The sequence below is a fragment of the Filicampus tigris genome, chromosome 12 (genome assembly GCF_054856515.1).
Source record: "Filicampus tigris isolate MCC_2025a chromosome 12, RoL_Ftig_1.0, whole genome shotgun sequence".
Taxonomy (NCBI): domain Eukaryota; kingdom Metazoa; phylum Chordata; class Actinopteri; order Syngnathiformes; family Syngnathidae; genus Filicampus; species Filicampus tigris.
In genome coordinates, this window is record NC_141228.1 from 21047184 (window position 1) to 21068489 (window position 21306).

General features: G+C 43.2%; 6 protein-coding genes across 8 annotated transcripts; all 6 read right to left on the reverse strand.

Moving 5' to 3' along the window:
• Positions 1-1055: 1055 nt before the first annotated feature.
• Positions 1056-3814, reverse strand: LOC147139108 (uncharacterized). The gene is made up of 2 exons (XM_086046990.1): positions 3353-3814; positions 1056-2886 (listed from the first exon to the last, which is right to left on the reverse strand). The coding sequence occupies exons 1-2, from the start codon at positions 3543-3545 to the stop codon at positions 1574-1576; spliced, it is 1506 nt and encodes a 501-aa protein (XP_085903116.1). The 5' UTR covers positions 3546-3814; the 3' UTR covers positions 1056-1573.
• Positions 3815-4331: 517 nt separating this feature from the next.
• LOC147139109 (uncharacterized) lies at positions 4332-9302 on the reverse strand. Of its 2 annotated transcripts, XR_015088945.1 has the most exons (3): positions 9052-9302; positions 4623-8129; positions 4332-4404 (listed from the first exon to the last, which is right to left on the reverse strand). XR_015088945.1 is itself a non-coding variant. In XM_086046989.1 (2 exons), the coding sequence occupies exons 1-2, from the start codon at positions 9242-9244 to the stop codon at positions 6196-6198; spliced, it is 2127 nt and encodes a 708-aa protein (XP_085903115.1). In that variant the 5' UTR covers positions 9245-9302; the 3' UTR covers positions 4463-6195. The 2 variants fall into 2 exon arrangements, 1 of the variants encoding a protein (XP_085903115.1); XM_086046989.1 differs by lacking the exon at positions 4332-4404 and having other exon boundaries at positions 4463-8129.
• Positions 9303-9729: 427 nt separating this feature from the next.
• On the reverse strand, positions 9730-12264 carry LOC147139110 (uncharacterized). The gene is made up of 2 exons (XM_086046991.1): positions 11956-12264; positions 9730-11237 (listed from the first exon to the last, which is right to left on the reverse strand). The coding sequence occupies exons 1-2, from the start codon at positions 12146-12148 to the stop codon at positions 10156-10158; spliced, it is 1275 nt and encodes a 424-aa protein (XP_085903117.1). The 5' UTR covers positions 12149-12264; the 3' UTR covers positions 9730-10155.
• A 737-nt stretch (positions 12265-13001) lies between these two features.
• LOC147139111 (uncharacterized) lies at positions 13002-15072 on the reverse strand. The gene is made up of 2 exons (XM_086047973.1): positions 14748-15072; positions 13002-14357 (listed from the first exon to the last, which is right to left on the reverse strand). The coding sequence occupies exons 1-2, from the start codon at positions 14938-14940 to the stop codon at positions 13471-13473; spliced, it is 1080 nt and encodes a 359-aa protein (XP_085904099.1). The 5' UTR covers positions 14941-15072; the 3' UTR covers positions 13002-13470.
• A 681-nt stretch (positions 15073-15753) lies between these two features.
• On the reverse strand, positions 15754-17512 carry LOC147139112 (uncharacterized). The gene has a single exon (XM_086047974.1). The coding sequence runs from the start codon at positions 17510-17512 to the stop codon at positions 16583-16585; it is 930 nt and encodes a 309-aa protein (XP_085904100.1). The 3' UTR covers positions 15754-16582.
• LOC147139113 (uncharacterized) lies at positions 17385-20768 on the reverse strand. Of its 2 annotated transcripts, XM_086047972.1 has the most exons (3): positions 20491-20768; positions 19503-20226; positions 17385-17529 (listed from the first exon to the last, which is right to left on the reverse strand). In XM_086047972.1, the coding sequence occupies exons 1-3, from the start codon at positions 20681-20683 to the stop codon at positions 17478-17480; spliced, it is 969 nt and encodes a 322-aa protein (XP_085904098.1). In that variant the 5' UTR covers positions 20684-20768; the 3' UTR covers positions 17385-17477. The 2 variants fall into 2 exon arrangements, with proteins under 2 accessions (XP_085904098.1, XP_085904097.1); XM_086047971.1 differs by lacking the exon at positions 17385-17529 and having other exon boundaries at positions 18813-20226.
• Positions 20769-21306: the final 538 nt, after the last annotated feature.

Below are 21306 nucleotides of genomic sequence, written 5' to 3' on the forward strand. Positions count from 1 at the left end.
TGGAGCGTCTCCAGCGACAGCGGAGGACAGGACAGCAGCTCGGGAGCCTCACTTCTCGTCTATTTGTGGGGCCACGCTATCACGTTTGGTGCTCTTGCTAAACTATTCCCGGTTCTTCGTCAATCTACTGATCACAGTGAGTGGGTTGGGCTTGCGATAGGCCACGGGAGGAATTTACACCGATAAACACGCACACGTAAAACGTGTGTACTCGTCACCACGCCACGATAGTGTCATATATTTATCGTTTTAAAATAGCCACATGACTTCACTGCAACTTGCATAGCCGATAGCCTAGTTTATCTGTGTGGGTGTAAGAATAGTCATTTCTATTCTTACACGGCATATCGACAGCATGATCTCCCGCATCACGGATTGTCTTTACATGACACATACACACACAAAGGCTTTCCGGTGAAATTTCAGGAGGAACCTAAAATGCTAAACTTAGCGACCATGTAAAGTGATTTCAGGGATTTGTTTCTAAATACAGCATACATTAAAAAAAAACAGCACTCTGTAACATAGTACTTTACGAAAATATATAGTAAGGACAACTGATAGAAAAGACGTAACCGTTTGGCCACATTTTTTGCTGCCCCTGCTGGTATGCGTGCCATGGCCACCTGGGGGCAGTATAATACATGTGTCATCTTCCAAACCGCTTATCCTGTACAGGGTCGCGGGGAGGTGCTGGAGCCTATCCCAGCTGACAATGGGCGAAAGGCAGACTACACCCCGAGCTGGTCGCCAGCCAGCAGTATAATACAAACATGAGGATATACATAAAACTCCTCAGTAAGCCGCAGAAATAGTAGTCGCTCTTTGCAGAGCATTAAGAATATATGCCTGAGTTATCTTAGTCCAACATATCGCATATAACAGGTGGCATATGGGCAAAAAAATCCGATCTGCGTCGCATTTGCCTGCCTAGCCTATGCTAGGTTCACACCGGAGGCAAATGAGACCCAGCTCGGATTTTTTTTGCCCATATTACTATTACTATTATGAAAACCTGATGTGGTAGAGGAAAGAAAACAAGGCCACATTCGGAATCAGTGCAAAAAAAATCTCTAGAAAGGTTTACTTGCCTCTCTGATAAAAAAAAAAAAAAGTTAATTTGATGAGCAGTATTGTCTTATAGTGCATCTATTTTTACTTTGGAAAGCGCTCAACATTTTTGCCTATTTTTTGACATGTTACAATCAAAAGAGTAATAAGCAGAGTAATAAATTATTAAAATAAACATTAGTTGCAGCCCGTTTGTTTGCTAGTGGCGCCATTGGAGAGAGTTGTCCTCATAACTTCAGAACTTCTTTGACACCAATTCCCACTGTCCTATGAGCCAGGGCTTTGGCGGCATCGTGTGGCGATTACAGAAAGCACATAAAAAATGCACAAACAGGTGCAAATTCTTGAGCGTTGAGTTGGTGAGTTCATCAGGAGAATGTCAAAGATCTTTTTTTAAGACACAAGTGAACTCTTTGAACTTTATTGTTGTCCTTTTTAACTCATTCACTGCCATTGACGGCTATAGACGTCAACGATTTATCTTTCCTTGCCTGGCAGAGTCTTAACTGCTGTTTTTCTGGCCGGTACACGCGTGGCTGTTAACTTGCGTCTTAAAGGTGAATCTTTTATGACAGACGTCGCAGCTAAAGAGTCTCTCGCCGGTGTGCGTCCTCATGTGCATGGTGACGTACGCTTTGGTGGAGAAGCCTTTATTGCACACGGGGCAGGTGAAGGGTTTCTCCCCGGTGTGCGTCCTCATGTGCGTCCTGACGTCCCGCTTGCAGAAGAAGCAGCGGCCGCACACCTCGCAGCTGAAGGGTTTCTCCCCCGTGTGCGTCCTCATGTGCGTCTTCAGGTGCGCCTTGGTGAAGAATCGCTTGGCGCACACGGTGCAGCTGAAGGGCTTGTCGGCAAAGTGGCGCTTCATGTGGAGTTTCAAGTACTGCTTGAGCGAGAAGGTGTCGCCGCATATAGTGCAGCCGAAGGGCTTCTGGCCCGAGTGCGTCTCCACGTGCGTCTTCATGTCGGACTTGGTGGAGAAGCTTTTGGCGCACACGGCGCAGCTGAAGGGTTTCTCTCCGGTGTGCGTGCGCATGTGTCGCTTGAGAGTTCCCTTCAGGCTGAAGGTTTTACCGCATTCTGCGCAGATGAATTGCGCATTGTCGGCGGGCTGCGTTGAGTCGTCTTTGGGCGGCTTGTGAGTCAGGTCCGTCTCGGAGGAGTGCGACGCGGCGGTGGCGGCTTGCGATGCGCCGCAGCGCTCCCCGTCGTCGTGCGCTTCCAGTTCGGCTTGGGTGGCGAAAGCTTTGGCGCAAACCGAGCAAGCGAAAGGTTTATCCAGAGAGTGTGTCCGCATGTGAATCATCAAGTATTTCTTCACGGGGAATTTTTTATCGCAAATGTCACAGTTGAAGGGCTTCTCGCCCGTGTGTTTGGCCTGCATATGCACCTTCAAATCGGACTTCCTGGTGAAGCTCTTGCTGCAAAACGAACACGCAAACGGTTTCTCTCCGCTGTGCGTTCTCATGTGTCTGTTCAAATTCCCCCTCTGGACAAAGGTTTTACCACATTCCGTGCAGATTAACGGGTTGTTATCACCTTTAGGGTCCGAAGGTTCTTTGGCGTCGTCGCTGAGCTCGGTGTCGGAAGAGGCGGAGATGGCGTCGTCCGCGTTTGCTATCGCTTCGGTTTCCCATCTCGTGCCGCTTCGGTTCTCATCGGCACGTACACGACAAGCGTCGTCGTCTTCGGTCTTGACGTCAGAGTTGGCCCACTCATCCTCATCCTCATCTTTAACATGAAGAGGCTCTGTTGGCTCCTCCTGCTGCTCAGCGGGAACCTCTTCTTCACTCTCCACCAACACTTGCTGGATGTCTGAAGGACACAAGGGACACGTGTTAGCATTTTGCAGGTTCTTTTTTTTCTGGAAATAACAAATTGGAATTCTACTTCCTTGGTCATACTCTGGGTTTGACTGTTGTATTGGATACAGTGAAGGATACAGAGCAAAAAAAGGTGTGCTACTTATGCTTAATGTACTTATTCATTTTTGGGAGGATTTAGACATTATTATAAACGTAGGTAAATGTGGAAGGGTGGGGGAATAATTTCGGAATGAACTGTATCACAAGACTTTTAAATTTACTACAGTAGCTTCTTGATTGCCAGTATAATAGCGTAAATTAAAACGACAATGAAATTACCGTAATGCAGACACGCAAGCCAAAATTTTGGCCGCAAACGCAGACTGCATCTAATTAGTCAAAAAAAAACAAAAAAAACAGACGATGCAGTATATAGTTATTATCAGCCACGTGAGAAGATTAACTCGAGAACAAACCCGATGCGTGTAATCCAACTTGTGGCTTGAGAACAGCGTCCAGTAGTTCGCGTTGTCGTTCGTTCTCTTCTTTGGTTCGACAAAGTTCCTCCTCGTAGTCCGCGATGGTTCTCTCGAACAGTTGGAATATCTCCTCGACGGCCACGTTTAGTCGCTGCTTGACCAGCTCCCGCAGCAATCTCACTTTGCACATTTTCACGGCTGCAAAGGCGCTTGCTAGCCAAGCCAACCCAGCGTTTTGTTTAACTTCCGTCTTTTCTTCTTCGGTGGTGCATTTGCACGGTAGACCGCGTTGCTGCCATCAGCAGGACTCTCTAATCTTGTTTTTTGGCCTAAACTTTAATATAGTTGGATGTTCGGTTTATATTTATCTACAGTATTTTGTTTGAGCTGAAGTCGTTTTTTAGTGTTTTTTGAATAAAGTAGAGGTGAAGTTTGTAATAATATTTGTCATGTTTTCTCTGTCCAATTTCTTTTTAAAGTTTTTTTGGGGGGCGATTTTTTTTTAACCTTTTTTGCCAAGTTATTGAAAATCTTTCTTTGCTTTTTTTTTGTAATTTGACATAATTTTAACAGTTTTTGTCCTGTCTTGTCAGTTTTTGGCCATATTGTCAGATTTTGGTACTTTTTGTCAGGTTTTTGTTTTTTTGGACATTCTTTTTTATAATATTTTCTGGTCCCATTCTGTCATTTTCAATCACAAGTTTTGCCTGATTTTAGTGTTTTGTTTATGTAAATTTGCATCCAATTTTTGTCACTTTCTGTCATTTTTTTATCGTAACTCAGATTTTTGTTAGGTTTGTTTTCTGGACCATGATTCTGTTTTGGCCTGGGTTTTTTTTTGCCAGTTTTTGGGGGGATTATATTTAGTCATCTTTTAATGTAAGTGTCAGATTCTCAGATTGTCAAATTTCCATCCATTCATCTCATGCTTTGTCAGATTATAATTTCTTCCCCCCATTTTTCCTTTTTCTCTTACGGCATTTCATAAATAAGATCATTGCGTGGCATTCATAATCCTGAAAAAGTTGAAAACAATGTTGAAATTAAGTCTGAAAAGAGAAACCATACGCACACAAAAAAATGCACGTCATTATTAACCACAGCAACCACATTAAAAAAAATCTTTAATTTGTTCCAGGCTATGAGCATCATAAAACATTAGCTGCGCAGGCAATGTGTTCAGTAACATCCTAATACTCTTGACAGTCGTACAAGTATAAATAGAAGTTAGTGTAAAATCAAAGTAAAACCAGGTAAAACTACTCACCTTTTTCTTACGGCACCTTGACGTATGTCGGCAGGCGGCGTAAGAGCATATCATGAGCTTTGATGCGGGTCATTATCCGTTACGGTAGGCTTAAGTTATACTGGCAGTGGAAATCTATCCAGGATCGAAAAGAACAAATGACGACGTGATTATGATGTACGCTTAAGACAACAACAGAGGGCCGGAAATGCACATTGACCATTTCAACCATTTTCCAATTGAGCTCGTCCTCGTACAGGTGGCGGGCAGGTGAGAGGCAGGCTACATCCAGGACTTGTCGCTGGGCACATACGTGTAGTCACGCCAACAGTGATTTTCTGTCAGGGACAGTGACATTTTTTTTGTCACAGGTTTTTGTCTGTTTGTTTTAAATTGTAATTGTAGGAATGTTTCTGTCACAAGTGTGTTGGTTTTTGTGTTGTAGTTTGGGCTGTATTTGTTAGATGTTTGTATTTGTTATCTGCTAATTATAAATAAAACTTTTTCGTTTCACTTTGTTTTTGTTCAACATTATTTCATGTAGTTACTTTTTGATCCATTTTGTCTACTGTTCAAAATATTTGTTGTAATTTTCTTTCTCAGTTTGTCATTTTTAGAGCCATATTGTATTTGTATTTGCATTATTTTTTTAGATTTGCGTTGATTTTTGTATACGTTTGTCATTTTAATGATGTGATTTTAGTTTCATTTGATCACATTTTTAATCATATTTGCCATGGTGTGTAAGACAAGATTTTTTTTCTAAAAAAAAATCGAATTTGGCTACTTTTTTGTCCAATTTGTGTCAAATTTGTAAATATTTTTGCCCATATTTTTAATAACTCTGACTGTTTTTTGCTGGCTTTTTGATCATCTTTGTCTGTTTAAAAAAAAAAAAAGTGTAACTTTTTGCAGGATTTTTGTCACTATTTTTTTAATGATCAATTTGTCATTATCTGTCTGATTTTCGTCAGATCTTTTGTCATAATTTAGTCCGATTTCCGTCATCGTTTTACCAGATTTTTGTATGCTCCTTTAAAATCTTGTACAGAGAAAACTTTTTATATGCTTTTGTCATATCATCACCTTCCTAAAACAATAACGATAGTTATTCAGTTAGCCAATGGTCGTCTCCCAACCAAAAGGTTGTGGGTTCAATCCCCGGCCATTGTGACCATTGTCAAAGTGTCCCTGAGCAAGATACCGAACCCAAGTTCTCCTGATGCTGCGTCATCAGTAGGTAAAAGAGGTACAGTGTTGAAGCGCTTTGAGTACCAAAGGTAGAATAGGGCTGTACAAGTGACAGCCCAATTACCATTGCTTCTCAGTTTTTTTTTCCCAAAACCTGATAACTTGTCTTAGCTCATTTTTGGTACATTTTCGTCGACTATTCGCCGTTTTGTCAGTTTTGTTTAAATTCTGCTAAATTTGTAAGGACTGACTGTGCAGGCAACTAGTCCAGGATGTACTCCAACTTTCACCCAAAGTCAGCTGGGATGGTCATTGGTCAGTAGGTCACTGTTCTACCAGCATGAAATATATACAAAAACACTAAGGGACTTTAAAGAGCTTGACAATCAGTCTGCCACGCCATTTAAAGTCCTGCAGTGTCGTTGCTGCTGTTTTTGTATCCGGTACAAACGTGACTGTAGACTTGTGTCTTAAAAGTGAATCTTTTATGACAGGCGTCGCAGCTGAAGAGTCTCTCGCCGGTGTGCGTCCTCATGTGCATGGAGACGTACGTCTTGGTGGAGAAGCCTTTATTACACACGGGGCATGTAAAGGGTTTTTCCCCGGTGTGCGTCCTCATGTGCGTCCTGACGTCCCGCTTGCAGAAGAAGCAGCGGCCGCACACCTCGCAGCTGAAGGGTTTCTCCCCCGTGTGTCGCTTCATGTGCGTCTTCAAGTGCGCCTTGGTGTTGAAGCGCTTGGCGCACACGGTGCAGCTGAACGGCTTGTCGGCAAAGTGGCGCTTCATATGCACGTTCAAGTAGTGCTTCAGGGAGAAGGACTCGCTGCACAGCGTGCAGTTGAACGGTTTTTCCGACGAGTGAGTTCTCATGTGGATGGTCAAGTCGCCGTTTCGGGAGAAGCGTTTGCCGCAAACGGCGCAGCCGAAAGGTTTCTCCCCGGTGTGGATTCGCATGTGTCGGTTCAACGTGGCCTTCTGGACGAAGGACTTGCCGCATTCGGAGCAGATGAAGCCCGTGTGTTGCGCGGCGTCGCGTTTGGAGTTCTTTTTGTGGTCCGTTTCCGAAGAGTGCGGCGTCGTGTCGTCCGCTTGCGATCCGCCGCATTCGGCATCCGTGGCGGCGTGCGTTTCCGATTCTTCTTTCGTGGAGAAACCCTTCCCGCACGCCGAGCAGCAGAACGGGAAGTCGGCGTTGTGCTTCCTCATGTGCGTGATTAAATATCTCTTGACGGGGAAGGTTTTGGCACAGACGGTGCATTTGAAAGGCTTGTCGCCCGTGTGCTTGACCTGCACGTGCACTTTCAGATCGGACTTGCGGGTGAAGCACTTGGCGCAGAACGAACAGCCGAAAGGTTTCTCCCCAGTGTGCGTTATCATGTGTCTGTTCAAATGTCCCTTGTGGTAAAAGGTTTTCCCACATTCGGAGCAGATGAAGTTGCAATTTTCACCGTCGCCGTCGGGCTTCTTATCTGTTTCTTTGTCGTCGTCGCTGTGATCCACATCAGAAGACTGAGACATTGCGTCATCGTCGTCGTCCGGATCCGAAAGCGGAGCAAAGTTGCTCACTACTTGTGACTGAACCTGACTGGAGCTGCCAGAGGCTTTTACATCCTCCTCCGCATGTGTTGTCACGTGCAACGCGAGACATTCCTGACTGGAGAAGCGTTTCATACAAAGCGAGCAAGCAAAAGGTTTCTCGGTCACGTGCGTCCTCATGTGGTTGATGAGTTTGTACTTATCTCGGAAGCCTTTGGCGCAAACCGAGCAGGAGTAGGGATGCTCCCCCGTGTGTATTCGCATGTGTCGGTTCATGTGATGCTTCAAATAGAAAGTTTTGGCGCAAAAGGAGCAAGCAAAATGTTTCTCTCCCGTGTGCGTGATCATGTGGATTTTTAAGCTTCCTTTGTGCGCGAACCGTTTGCCGCATTCCGAGCACTTGAATTGTTTGTTGTCTGCGTGATGTGTCGTATCGCCTTGGGAGTTCTTTGCCAAAGTGTCTTTGGCGCGTTCGCTGTGGTCCGTGTCGGACGAGTGTGACACCACATCGTCCATATCTGACAGTGGAGCTTCAGCTTCTCTGTTCTGCTCACTTTGAGCACGATGAAGCTGAGCTTCGGCGCCATCGTCTTCACTTTTCACAAGCACGCCGCCTGTCAGCGTGAAGGCGGTGACTTCAGCCTCCTCCGGCCTTTGAAGCTGCTCCCCATCTCGACTGCTCCACGCTTCCTCCTTAATGCGAAGAGGCTCTGAAGGCTCCTCCTCCTCAATGGTGGAGCGCCAGTTGCGTCGCGCGGCGGAAGCCTCTTCTTGATTTTCCACCAACACCTGCTGGATGTCTGCGCCGAACAAGAGACACGGCAAATGATTAGATTCGAGGGTTTTCTCACTCTCGTCACATCCCATCTCGGCTACTGTAATAGTCTCATCATGGGAAAAAAAACCAACCTTCAATACAGTGGTATCTTGAATTACGGGGGCATCAAATTATAAGGTTTACCTAGCACAAGCCATCGCTTGGTCCGATTCTTTGCTGCGTTTAATAAAATAAGATGTGCCTCATGCAGCCATTATTTGGCTTTTACTACATTCATATCACTTAACATTTGTATGTTATGAAACTTTACTGAAAGGAGGCTTCTGTCATTGTCTTTTGAAAATTCGAATTCAATTCTCATTGTAGTTTTCAAATTCTGATGATTTGTGTTACCCCGAGATTTACGTATTGTTTCTCGTAGTGACTGGAATTACTCAATTAATTATTAAAAATAATAACATTGTTGATGTATGTCTATTTTGGGGGTTTAACAATCTTTCCAATGATAGCAATCATTTGAAAACAGGATAGGATGAATTGCATTGAATTGAATGAATGATGAATTGGATTGAATTTGCATTAAAACGTTGTCGAGAAATTGGTGCATTTTCACGACTTACTTTCTTCATATTTGTCAATGATACTTCGATCTTTAAAAGATCTGCCTGACCATGATGGTTTCATGTAGTTTTTAATTTTTTTTTCGCACATCACTAACAGTAAGGTGAGATTTCGCACGTCTCTGTCGGAAGTGAGCACATAACTTCGGATGCTATAAAAGCAGGTAGCACCAGTCAAAATGGTGGCTGGCGAGCAATGGCCGACTGGAACTAATCACTAAATAGTTCCAATCCGCCATTTAAGCAATCCGAACAGGCTACTACGCCTACTTTGCAAGAATGTGAGAGATGCAGAAGCTGTGAGATGCAAATATTGAAGCGAACCTGTTGAGTGTGCTCCAACTTGAGGTTTGATAACAGCGTCGAGTAGTTCGCGTTGTCGCACGTTCTCCGCTCTGGTTCGACAAAGTTCCTCCTCGTACTCCGCCAGGGTTCGGTCAAACAGTTGAAATATCTCCTCGATAGCCACGTTTAGTCGCTGTATGACCAGCTCGCGGAGCATTCTGACTTTACACATTGTCCTCACCGTCCAAGATCCCGCTAGCTGTCGTTTGCTTAGCGATGTGGCACTTAACTTCCGCCTTTTTCTTCTTCGGTAGTTATCATCCACGGCTGCACGGTGATGCCACCTTCCGGATTTGCTTGGCTGCAACGAATCATTTTCCTTCTCTTCATGTTAAAAAAAGAGCAGTTTCAGTTTCATCAAAACATGAATCATCATGTAAACACGTGAAACGTAATACGTTTCATGCGCAATGTGATACAAGTTTTTGGGGGTGTGGCAGCAATATGCTTCCGTACATAGTTGCCCAATACGATTGTGAACATTTTCGGGAAGAAAGTAGGGGGGAAAAAAGGCTCAAGGGCAACTTTAGACAGAGAACCATATGAAAGAAAATTCATGGAAACTAAAAGTTCCTCAAAGCAAGCAAGCAAAACGGAAACAAAAGGCAAGCCACATAAATGGGAAACTGGTCAAGCAAATAGGCACAGGGCCTTTTTAATAAAAATAAATGGCACACGCAAGAATGACGCTTAAAGCTTTTTTTTTTAATCTTAAAAGATTAAAGCTGCAAGCGGTGATGAAAGGCTCCCCCTCTCACCCGCTTTCTCATCTTGAATCCTCAAAATGATCATCAAACACTGACACCATGCTCCGCCCACTTTGCCCAAAAGTGACATTGTGATGACAAAGACTAAATATAACAATTCCAACTCTCGCTGGACGACTCGTGGCCGATAGTCTTCACTTTATGAAAACTAGTTGCAGAACCACACACACTGCGCAACAGTTCAGTCGCATTCAGCCTGAAATTTCACCCGGAAGCTGAATATAAAATATATAAACTTACTGTGAGCGGCCCGGTACTGGGATCGATACCCGCCCATCCCTAATAGCAATATAAGGTCATCGGTAACAATGAAGAGTCATTTCGGAGATGCGAGGATTCCGCCCGGCAGTGAGGCCACATTGTTCTCAACGCACCAAACTGCTTGTCCGTCACTTCGGAATGCGTCGACACGGCCGAAGCACGGGTGTTTGTCCAGCTGATACTTATAAGAGAACCTCTGACCGCAGACGTCGCAACCAAACGTCTTCTCCCCCGTGTGCGTCCTCATGTGTATTATCACATTCTTCTGATAGGTGAACCTTTTCTCGCACACGTGGCAGCCGAACGTCTTCTCCTTGCCGTGTTTGCTCATGTGCAGCTTCAAATCGTCACCCCGGCTGAACGTTTTCAGGCAACGCGAGCAGGTGAAGATCTTCTCTCCGCCGTGGACCGTCGCGCGTCTGCCCAAAGTCGCCGTGCCGTGTTCCGAGCAGCTCGAGCGCTTTCCGTCCCCTTCCGTTGTCACGCGCGGTCTCGCGTGTAACGCACCGCCGTGCGTTTTCATGTGTATCATCATGTATTTCCTCAGCGTGAAGCCTTTGCCGCAAATCGCGCAGCTGAAAGGTTTCTCGTTCGTGTGCGTGGCCATGTGGTTCTTCATGTCGCACTTTCGGTAGAATTGTTTAGCGCAGAACGAACAGGCAAAATCTTTCTCTCCCGTGTGTATGATCATGTGCGTTTTCAGCGTCTTCTTGTAGGCGAACGTCCTCCCGCACTCGGGGCAGATGAAGTGCTTTTTGGTGCTTTTGGAGTTCGAAGGTTTTTTGGCATCATCGGCGCGATCCGTGTCGGACAGCGGTGATATCATGTCGGGCGCGTCTGATAGCGGAGTGAAGTTGTTGTGCGGCGAGCGTGCGTTCTCAGCGGCTTCTCTGTTCTCCTCACTTTGACTGCCATGAAGCTGTGTGGACTGATCTTTGTCTTCCTCGCTCTTCACATGGACGCCGGAAATTGTGAACTGGGTGACATCAGCTTCTTCCTCCAGCCTTTCAAGCTGCTTCACATCCCGGCTGCTCCACACGTCCTTTTCTTCCTCTTTAATATGGGCGGGCTCTGCTGGCCCCTCATGCTCGACACCAGCAACCTCGTTGTGACTCTCCTCCATCACCTGCTGCATGTCTGCACCACACAAGGGAAGGACACACAAATGTTACAAAACATTAGCTCCAGAAAATCTTGAGTGATTCATTGAACCTTTCATTTCAAACAAGTACAAAAAAAAAAAACATTCTGAATTTGCATACAGCTGAAAAGATGTGCTGAAATACATATAGTAAAGTGATTCTGAAAGTGGGGTACTCAGGCTGCCTCTTTTTGCAATTAAATATTAAAATGGCTTGCAATAATATTGAATATACATTTTTTTTGAAGAATAAAACTGCCTCTTTTTTTCTTTAAATACTACTTAGGCCCCACTGTAGAGAGATGGAAAACAGGCAGGAGAGCGGCCCTTGAGGACCGAGTTTGGACAAGCCTGTGCTATTGTCATGTAGGCATTCTTATCAGTTTTATAATAACAATGATAATAATAACGTTGCTTCTGGCGTCACTCGCTAAGCCGCGCCCACTAGGCCGCGCCCTTTAAAGGCACACATTCTACACATGAATACAACAGTACGTAGTATACACTGTATGAATCAGTTTTATTTCTTAAGATTCTCTTCTTCAAGTTATTAACATTGAGTTTGTTGACAGATGTGATAAGCAACGTTGAGCCCAGTGTGCCCAAATCCTTCACGTAGTTGTCGTTTTGATACAGCTAAATGCATTCACATAAAACACGAATGTTCGAAATGTAACCGAAAAGATGAGGGATACAAAAGTAAGGTCGCCAAACCTGCTTTGTGTAGTCGAACATGAGGCTTGAGAACAACGTCAAGTAGTTGGCGTTGCCGCTCGTTCTCTTCTTTGGTTCGACAAAGTTCCTCCTCGTACTCCGCTATCGTCCTCTCGAACAGTTCAAATATCTCCTCGGCGGCAACGTTCAGTCGCTGCGCCACCAACGTTCTCAGGATTCGGACTTTACACATTTTGGTACACGATCACAGAACCAAGTTGGGTGATTTTGTGTTTGTGTTTGTGTTGCTAACGTCCGCCAACGGCTGGCTCGCGCTAACATACTAGGGCAGGAACTCGGCGCTGGCCTATGACGTGCTGGGCGACACACAGGAAAAGGACTACATTTCCTGTGGCAAATCTTTACATTTTACAGAAAGATTGGATGTGTTGCAGATATCTGTCATTCCTAGCCAAAAATAACATTTCCGTAAGAACATCCTTCCTATTCACAATTTGCTTCTAAGCCCAATTTTTAAATAAGCGAAATTAATTTGTAGACATGTAGACTGATATTACGACTAGTCACAATCAAATTGTTCTGTCCTAATCTTTAGATAGGAAAGTTAGCTATATTCACAGTTTCATTGCAGATCTGGAATTCACTAGGGGGATATTGGATTAATATATTAGATGTCTGAATGGAAAAGATTACTTTATATGTCACAGGCAAAATGAGGTTGGAGATATCTGTAATTTTGTTTGACTCAGCATAGCTCTCTATTATTGCTCGACTAGTCACAATTGTGACAGACATCTTGAATGAAAATTACAACTGTTCAAAATGTAATGACAAAAAGTCAGAAAAAAAGTTGCTGAAATCTACATCTGTGGGCATTGTGATGTCACAAAGCTACATTTGCTTTTCTTCCCCACATTTACGTTTATGAAGTGCACATAAAATGGCTTTAATTTCCTCTAAATGGCATGTTTTTGGATTCAACATGAAGAAATTGTAATTATTTTTCAGTGATTGTGATCTCAAATTTATTTTGTATGAGGAAAAATAATTCAGTCAAGGGACATAAAATGAGAAAGAGTAACGTAAACGTTCATACAAGTGTTTTTATTATATGTCAACAGTGGATACATTTTTTGTTACAATTGATATTATAAAAACATTGATACATAATTTCCAGCTTCAGATAGATGTTGAATTTATAGCAAAACATTTTCATAACAAACATAATTAGAAATCCTCCGGCACAAAGTCAAACGTGATTCTCCTTAAACAGTGTACAGTAATCCCTGCATATTTGCAGGTCACTAGTCATTAATCTCAACGAAGTATGTTGAAGTGATTCATCTCGACTGAGAGACAAGCTTTGTATGTCGGGAAAGAGACAAGTTTAGCCTGGGTCATGACAGTGAGTCTTCTCAGCAGGTACAAATCAAACCATTAGGACCTGATCGATCTGTTTTTTTTTTTTTAGGCCAATGCAGATTTTTGTCAGAATTGAAATTACAGATTAACAATACCAATCAATCTTCCGATTAATTTACAAAATATACACAGTTACTGTTGGCTGTCAGTGTGACGTTTAATGTGTACGGTGAGCGTTTCCTGACGGGAGAAACATTTGCTACAAATGGGGCAGACAAAAGGCTTCTCCCCTGTGTGTTGTCGCAGGTGTACGCTGAAGGACGAACTGCCGGAGAACCCTTTCCCGCAAACGGGACACGTGAAGGGTTTCTCCTCGGTGTGTAATCTCATGTGGATCCGCAGTGACGAGTTACAAGACAAACCTTTAGCGCAAATTGGACACGAGTACGGTTTCTGGCCGGTGTGTTTGCTCATGTGACTTCTCAAGCCAAACTTATCTCGGAATCCTTTCCCGCAAACCGAGCAGGAATAGGGATGCTCGCCTGTGTGTATTCTCATGTGTCTGTTCACGTGATGCTTTAAGGAGAATCTCTTATTGCAAACTGAGCACGCAAAAGGTTTCTCTCCCGTGTGTGTGACCATGTGATTTCTCAAAACGCTTCTGTTGACGAACGTTTTACCGCAATCGGAGCAGATCAAGAGTTTCTTGCGACCTTTGGAGTCGGAAGGTTCTTTGGTGTTGTCCGTGTCGGAGGAGTGTGACATCCCGTCTTCTATATCAGAGAGCGGCGCCAACTCGTTTGCATGCGAGCGGAGATCTTCACCGTGTTCGGCGCCGGCTTCTGTTTTCAAGCATTGACTCGAGCTGCCGCCTCTGTTCTCCTCACTTTGACACAGCGAGGACTGAGCGTCGTCGTCGTCTTCGATCTTCACACGGACACCGGACAGTGTGAGAGTGGTGATGTCATCCGTCTGCAACGCTTGACTCTTCCACCCGTCCTCGTCTTCCTCTTTAATGTGGGGGGGCTCTGCTGGCTCCTCATGATAATCTTGATGCTCCACCAATACCTGCTGCACGTCTGCACCGCACAAAGAAAGAAATGCAGTATGTTAGATAGGGGGGATTTTTTTTTTTTATGTAGTTATATGGTGTCTAGATAGGTTGAGTACTTCAGAAGTGCAGTCCACTTGATTACATATCATTCTTTCATGAAACTTGAAAAGTTAAAGTGAGAAAGTCACATTTGTTTGTATAACTGTTATAATCTGACTTGTGACTTACTGACATGTTGACAATGAACCACTCCTCAGCTGTATTTTTAATGTATGTATTTTTGTCGTAATGCTTAGTATAAACATGCAAGTCAAAATGGTGGCCGCTTGACTGCAATGGCGGACTAACGAGCTTCTCAGTCAAATGCAATCTAAGCAACACACTATGATTATGTGAAGTGTATTTGTAAACAAACCTGCTGCGTGCAGTCCGGTTTGATGGTTGAAAACATTATCGAGAAGCTCGCGTTGCCGCTCGTTCTCCTCTTTTGTTCGACAAAGTTCCTCCTCGTACTCCGCGATGGTTCTTTCGAACAATCCGAAAATCTCTTCGACGGCCACGTTAAGTCGCTCTTTCACCAACGCTCTCAAAATTTTCACTCTACACATTTTGACACTCGCAGTAATTCTCTGCTTAGCAGCGGGCTGCAAAATGTGGCCTTTACTTCCTTCTTCGGGTTGGAATGTGCTTTTGTGTGGGTTGTAGTGACCCAAAACGCCCACGTAGACAGTTCCGCCCAAAAAGCCATAGTACGCATGCGCATATTGGGCCGCCATCTTTAGCAGGTCGATGGTACATCTCTTGGGATAAAATAAAATTTTGCGATCGTTATATGGAATCAATAGGTAGGTTTAATGTAATTAAAAATATTTCGGTCACCGTGTTTCACTTTTAACCGCCACCCTCCCAAAATTATAAATGTTCACGCTTTTATTAATATACACAATAACATGTATGTGCCTTATGATTTAGTGCAGGGGTGGCTCTGTTTTTTAGTCCGGCCCAGAAAGCATTTACGGTATGCATCTGTATATTAAATTAGATTTCTATTTTAACACATTCACTGCCAAAGAAAAATGTATTTGTCTTTTCACAATCCAGATATTCAAAGCCAGGAACCTATTCATATATTTTTCCTTTTCTTTTTTTTTCAAATTTAGGGTAAAAGAGGGTCTGAAAATGTCTGGCAGTGAATGAGTTAAAATTATACCAAGCTTATCCTGAAATATTCGTTGCATTTATTTCATTTTTTTTCACGAAGTTGTTTAATTTAAATTGTCTATTAATTTATTTCCATCATTAATTAATTGATTTCTTATGAATGGTACTTTTGTTGATTAAATAGCTTCATATTTTTTTATTTAACAAGAAGAGTGCACCTTGTTAGACAGGGAGAAATAATAGTCAAAACAGTACAGAAGTCTTTTCGGGCAAATTTATTCAATTCATGACAAATAGAAATAACCAGAAAAAAAAGTGACAAAAGATATATCCTACAGCTGTTACAACCACAGTGCTGTTATGGAATTATTCCGTTTCCCTCAATTAGTCCAAAAATGACATATTGATGATATTTATTTACTACAAATAATGTGCCTTTGTTGATCTATTTATGCCAGCAACTAGATGGCTGAAGTTTCATGCAGAGCTGGGCATCGTCCCTCCGTCCCCGAGTTTCCATCCTGCATATTTAATGACTTCTCAGCCATGTTGATTGCTTGCTATGGTGTGAAGACAATGCATTTGATTAACACTGTAAGAATCAAGTGATTTTATTTTTCAAAGACATTCTGTTACAAATGGCATTTACATGTGTCTCTCTCTACCAATTATGTTGATTGGTTCAATTTACAGTTTATTTTGTGAATGGCTTAATGAGCTGCTCCCTCTGATTTTGTGGGCCTGGTCTCTTGGGTAAAAATGGAGGGAAAAATATTTTAAAATAAATAACTGCAAAAAAAAAACCAAAAAACGATCAAACAATTAATTAATTGCACCACGTCGGCTCCTAAAGAGGCTGGCCCACCGGGCAGATGCCCGCTATGCCCGATAGCCAGTCCAGCCCTGTTTTTACGTAAATCAGAAAACAAGTACCGGTAACTCTTTTGGGGAATATCTGGCAATGCAACCCCAAACACAAGTTTTAATCATTGTTTCGGTTGCGGGCGCCTACTCTAAACAAACATTAAGAAAAAGTCAAATTTAAAAATCAATGGATGTAAGGATGGATTCATCCACATTGTTCTCATCTCAACTCATCAAGGTGTTTGAATGGATGGACATGGCGTCCGCTTCCATGACGGCGCACCGGTGCTTGTCCAGCTGATACTTGTACGAGAACCTCTGAGCGCACACGTTACAACTGAAGGCCTTCTCTCCGGTGTGCGTCCTCATGTGTATCATCACGTTCTTGTTACTGGAAAACCTTTTGGGACAAAGCGAGCAGGTGAAGGGCTTGACGCCCGTGTGCTTGACCTGCACGTGGAGCTTCATGGCCGACTTGCGGGAGAATCTCTGAGGGCAAATGGAGCAGGTGAACGGTTTCTCGCCCGTGTGCTTGACACGTATGTGTATATTCATGCTCGACTTGACGGGGAAGCGTTGAGGACAAAAGGAGCACACAAACGGTTTCTCCCCGGTGTGCGTTCGCATGTGTATCTTGATATCAGAGTTTGTGGAGAATCTTTTTGCGCAAACGGCGCAGCTGAAAGGCTTCTCTCCAGTGTGCGTCCTCATGTGTCTGTTCAACGTTCCCCTGTGGACAAAGATTTTCCCGCATTCGGAGCAGATGAACTGTTTGTTGCCAGAGTGATGCGTCATATCACCTTTGGGTTTTTTAAGAGTCTTCAAGCGTTCTTTTGGGTGTCCGCTGCGATCAGAGTCTGAAGAGCGTGACATCATGTCATCCATGTCTGGAAGTGGCGCAAAGTTGCCTGCTTGAGAGTGTTCTCCTTTAGAATCTCTTGTCATTCTGCTGCCTCTGTTCTTCTGTCTTCGACTGTGACGAGACTGTGATGACCAACTTTCGTCTTTTTCACTCTTCGGAAGGACTCCGGTGAGTGCAACTGTTTTGTCATGAGCTTCCTCCTCCAGCACTTGAAGCTGCTCCCCATCTTGTTTGCCCCACATGTCCTCCTCTTCCTCTTTAATGCCAGCGGGGTCCTCTTCTTGACTCTCCATCAACACCTGCTGCGCGCCTGGACCACACAAAGAAACAGATGGGCTAATGTTTTGTTAATTATTCATAAATATGATCCTGCCTGTGGGTTTGATTTTCACAAAGTGTAAAACAAAGTGAACGTACAGAAGCGTATTGCTGCCACCCCAGGAAAAAAAGTGTCACTTAAAACGAGATGAGTTTCACGTTGACTCGCAGACTCGGCATTCATGTGACATTTGAACTCTAACCCTCTACGGAGGTGGACTTACAGGGAGCAAATCATTTAGCATCTGAGTCAACTAACCTGCTTCGTGTGATGGAACCTGAGGCTTGAGAACAGCGTCCGATGGTTCGCGTTGCCGTCGCTCGTTTTTCTCTTTGGCTCGACTAAATTCCTCCTCGTACTCCGCTATGGTTCTTTCAAACAGTTCGAAAATCTCTTCGACGGCCACGTTTAGTCGCTGCATCACCAACATTCTCAGCATTTTAACTTTGCACATTTTCAAAGGCTAACTCGAACTACCTGCACTGTTAATAATTAATGTTTTTTTCCCCTTGTGGTTTGTTTACAGACCTAAAACGGCACGGAGACAACTTCCGCCAACAAGCCACACTGCGCATGCGTACATCGACTGCCATCTTAGAATGCTCTATGGCATGCCCTGTGAGACAAAAAGCAAACCGTTTTGCGATGGCATAAATAGCCACCAACAATGCATATAAAAAATTTTTAGATAACATGCGATTATATGATAATAACGTTGTATACTTTCAAGCTTTACGTTGTCATTTTGCAAGGGAAAATTGAAACGCTTTTCATTTTTGGCTCATCACCATTAGATCATAATCTATGAAGGGTTATTCAGGCCTTTTTAAGTGAATTTAGTATTAGACTTAGCCTTGTAAAAGTATGACTTTAAAGACGCTACATTGTCATTTCCTAAATGTACAACTTAAAAAGGTTAATTTAAAAAAATGACTTCACCCTAAACCGTATGCAACTTTTAACTTAATACATCAGTTTGTTCATGAAAAAGTGCAACTAATCTAACTATATGTAGTATATTTTAAATATGAAACATTTTATCTTCTAAATGTCTTTTTTGCTTGAAATATACAACAGTGTTCTTGTAATATTAATTCAATCTTGAAAGTACACTACTTTCCTGAAAATAAAAGCTATTGTCAAATTCAGACTTGAATCTAAATATTCCTTTTACTTATTTTAAACTAAAAACATCCAATTTTTCTTCTCAAAATCTGAAAAATATGTTTCTTAAAATATAAAACTTTATCTCAAGTGTATGGCTTTATTATTGAAAAATCTAGAAAATAGACATTTTCCTAAAAAAAAAAAAAACAATGAATTGGCCCAACAAATAAGATTGAAACTACAATGCACATCAGGGAAAGCCACAAAATCATGTCTAAATGTAAATGTGTTAATGATATATATTCCAGTCTGCAAATCTAACCGAGTCACTCTGCAAAAAGCACAAGTGGGTGTTTAATCATGTCTAATGACCATTTGTGTACACTGCAACTTATTCATCATCAAAGCATGTTCTACACTTGTCAGTTGGATCGCATGCAGTTTTCTGGTTCATACGACATTTCAACAATTCAATACAATAATGCCATTCACATTTGTGATTCAGTTTTCACAAATGAGCCCATTGTTGTGTATTACATGGGACTTACCCCCACCTAGTCACTGAAAAACTCACAAACAAACGTGTTTTTTGCGCTCTTTCTGAACTACCTGAATCGATTGCGTACAACGTGAAAATGATTTCTTAAGGTCCCGTAGCTTCATCTGTGGTCGCTAGCGCATACGTATGATCGCAGGGCGGCCTCTCGCTGGCGGATTGTCCGCCGCATCGGTCATAGCCTGACGTCTCTTTCCTTGTGTGCTTCTCCACCTGCGATTTGGGACACAGCGGCCTGGCCAACGTGTTCTCCCAGACGTGTGTCCTCATGTGCACTGTCAAGCACTTCTTGGCCGCGTACCTTTTGGGGCAGGCGGGGCAGGCGAAGGGCCTCTCGCCCGTGTGCTGCATCCGGATGTGGATCTGCATCTCTTCCTTTCTGGAGAAGGTCTTGCCGCAGCGGGTGCAGCTGAAGGGTCTCCCCCCGTTGTGCGCGTTCTTGTGCATGATCAGTTCGTAATTACTGGTGAAGATTTCGCCGCACACCGAACAGGAAAAGGGAATCTGGAATCTGTGGGTTCTCATGTGTCTTTGCATGTGTTCCTCCTTGGGGAATCTCTTGGCGCAAAATGAACAAGCAAACGGTCCTTCTCCGGCGTGCGTGATCGTGAGGCTTCTCAAGCTGTCCTCGTTGGCCAACATCTTCCCACACGTAAAAGAGTTCAAGTCTTTGTTTTCATCGTGTTGTGTCGTCTCGACTTGACACTCCTTATTAGAAGTCTTGGCTGGTTTGGTGTCATCACTGCGATCGGCGTATGAAGACGTCACATTGTCCATAACCGACGGTGGAGCAAATGTGCCGGCGATACAAGGCTCCACTTCGCTCGGACTGCGTACGCTGTCGTCTTCACTCTTCACGGGGGCGTTGGTCATAGTGAACATGGAGATGTTAGTTAACTCCAGCCTGTGACAACTCCACACGTCCTCCTCTTCCTGTTTTATGCTTGGTGGTTCTGCCTGCTGCTGCTGCTGCTGCTGAGAGTCACAAGCAACATCTTGACTCTTCTCCAACACCTGCTGGATGTCTGTGGGATGAAAGGTAAATGCACTGTGAATTCAGAACCAACGTGGCCAAAGCCAGAAAACAGGTGAATTTTGTTGTTAAAAATATTTCATTGTAACAAAGTACTTAAAAATAATACATTTCTCTTGTTTAATTAAAAGGGCATACTGTGCCTTTAACCATCACTGAAGTGGGCGTTGTTAATTAAAGTATACTGTACAAAACACGAGTGGTGAAAAGGGGGCTATTTAATTTCACATAACGAGAAATGCTGCAATAAACAAACCTTCTCTGTGCAGTCGTACTTGAGGCTGTAGAAGAGTGTCCAGTAGTTCGCGTTGACGTCGCTCGTTCTCTTCTTTTCGACAAAGTTCTTCCTCGTAGTCCGCTAAGGTCTTCTCAAAAAGATCGAAAATCTCTTCGACGGCCACGTTTAGTCGCTGCTTCACCAACTCTCTTAACATTCGCACTTTGCACATTTTTAAATGATCAAAGGAACCACATGCCCTATAATTTCTCCTTGTGATTCAAGTTTTCGCGTTCACTGCAAAAACGGATGCGGAAATAACTAACCCCACCAAAAAGCCGCACTGCGCAGGCGTATATCAACTCACCGCTTTGAAAACTCTACGGCGCGCGTTTTAGGACAAACTTTAAAAACAACAAAACATTTCATATCCTCATAGGATTCAATAACAAAGTCGTTGTCTAATAATCCCCAACAGAGTATTAAGGGCACGTACACTCTTACTTCATTTACTCTCAGTAAAGCATGACTTTAATTTCATGAGCAACTTTTTAAATTGCAAACATTAAAATTTACTTTCTAAAATGTATTCCCCACAAAACAAAACAGACTTCTAAAAAGAATATTGAATCTTTTGCTTCAAAATACTGCACGCCACCTTATTCTCATAAATTACATATTTTTTCCCCCAAAATATTAAAGGTCGAAAATGTGTTTATATAAAATTAAATCTAACTTTATTCTCATCATCGAATTTTTGCATAATTTAATCTTGAAGATAGATGTCTTTCCCTCATACTTTTATGAGGTTATTTGAGCAATATTACAACTTTCATCTTGAAATAGATGACATCA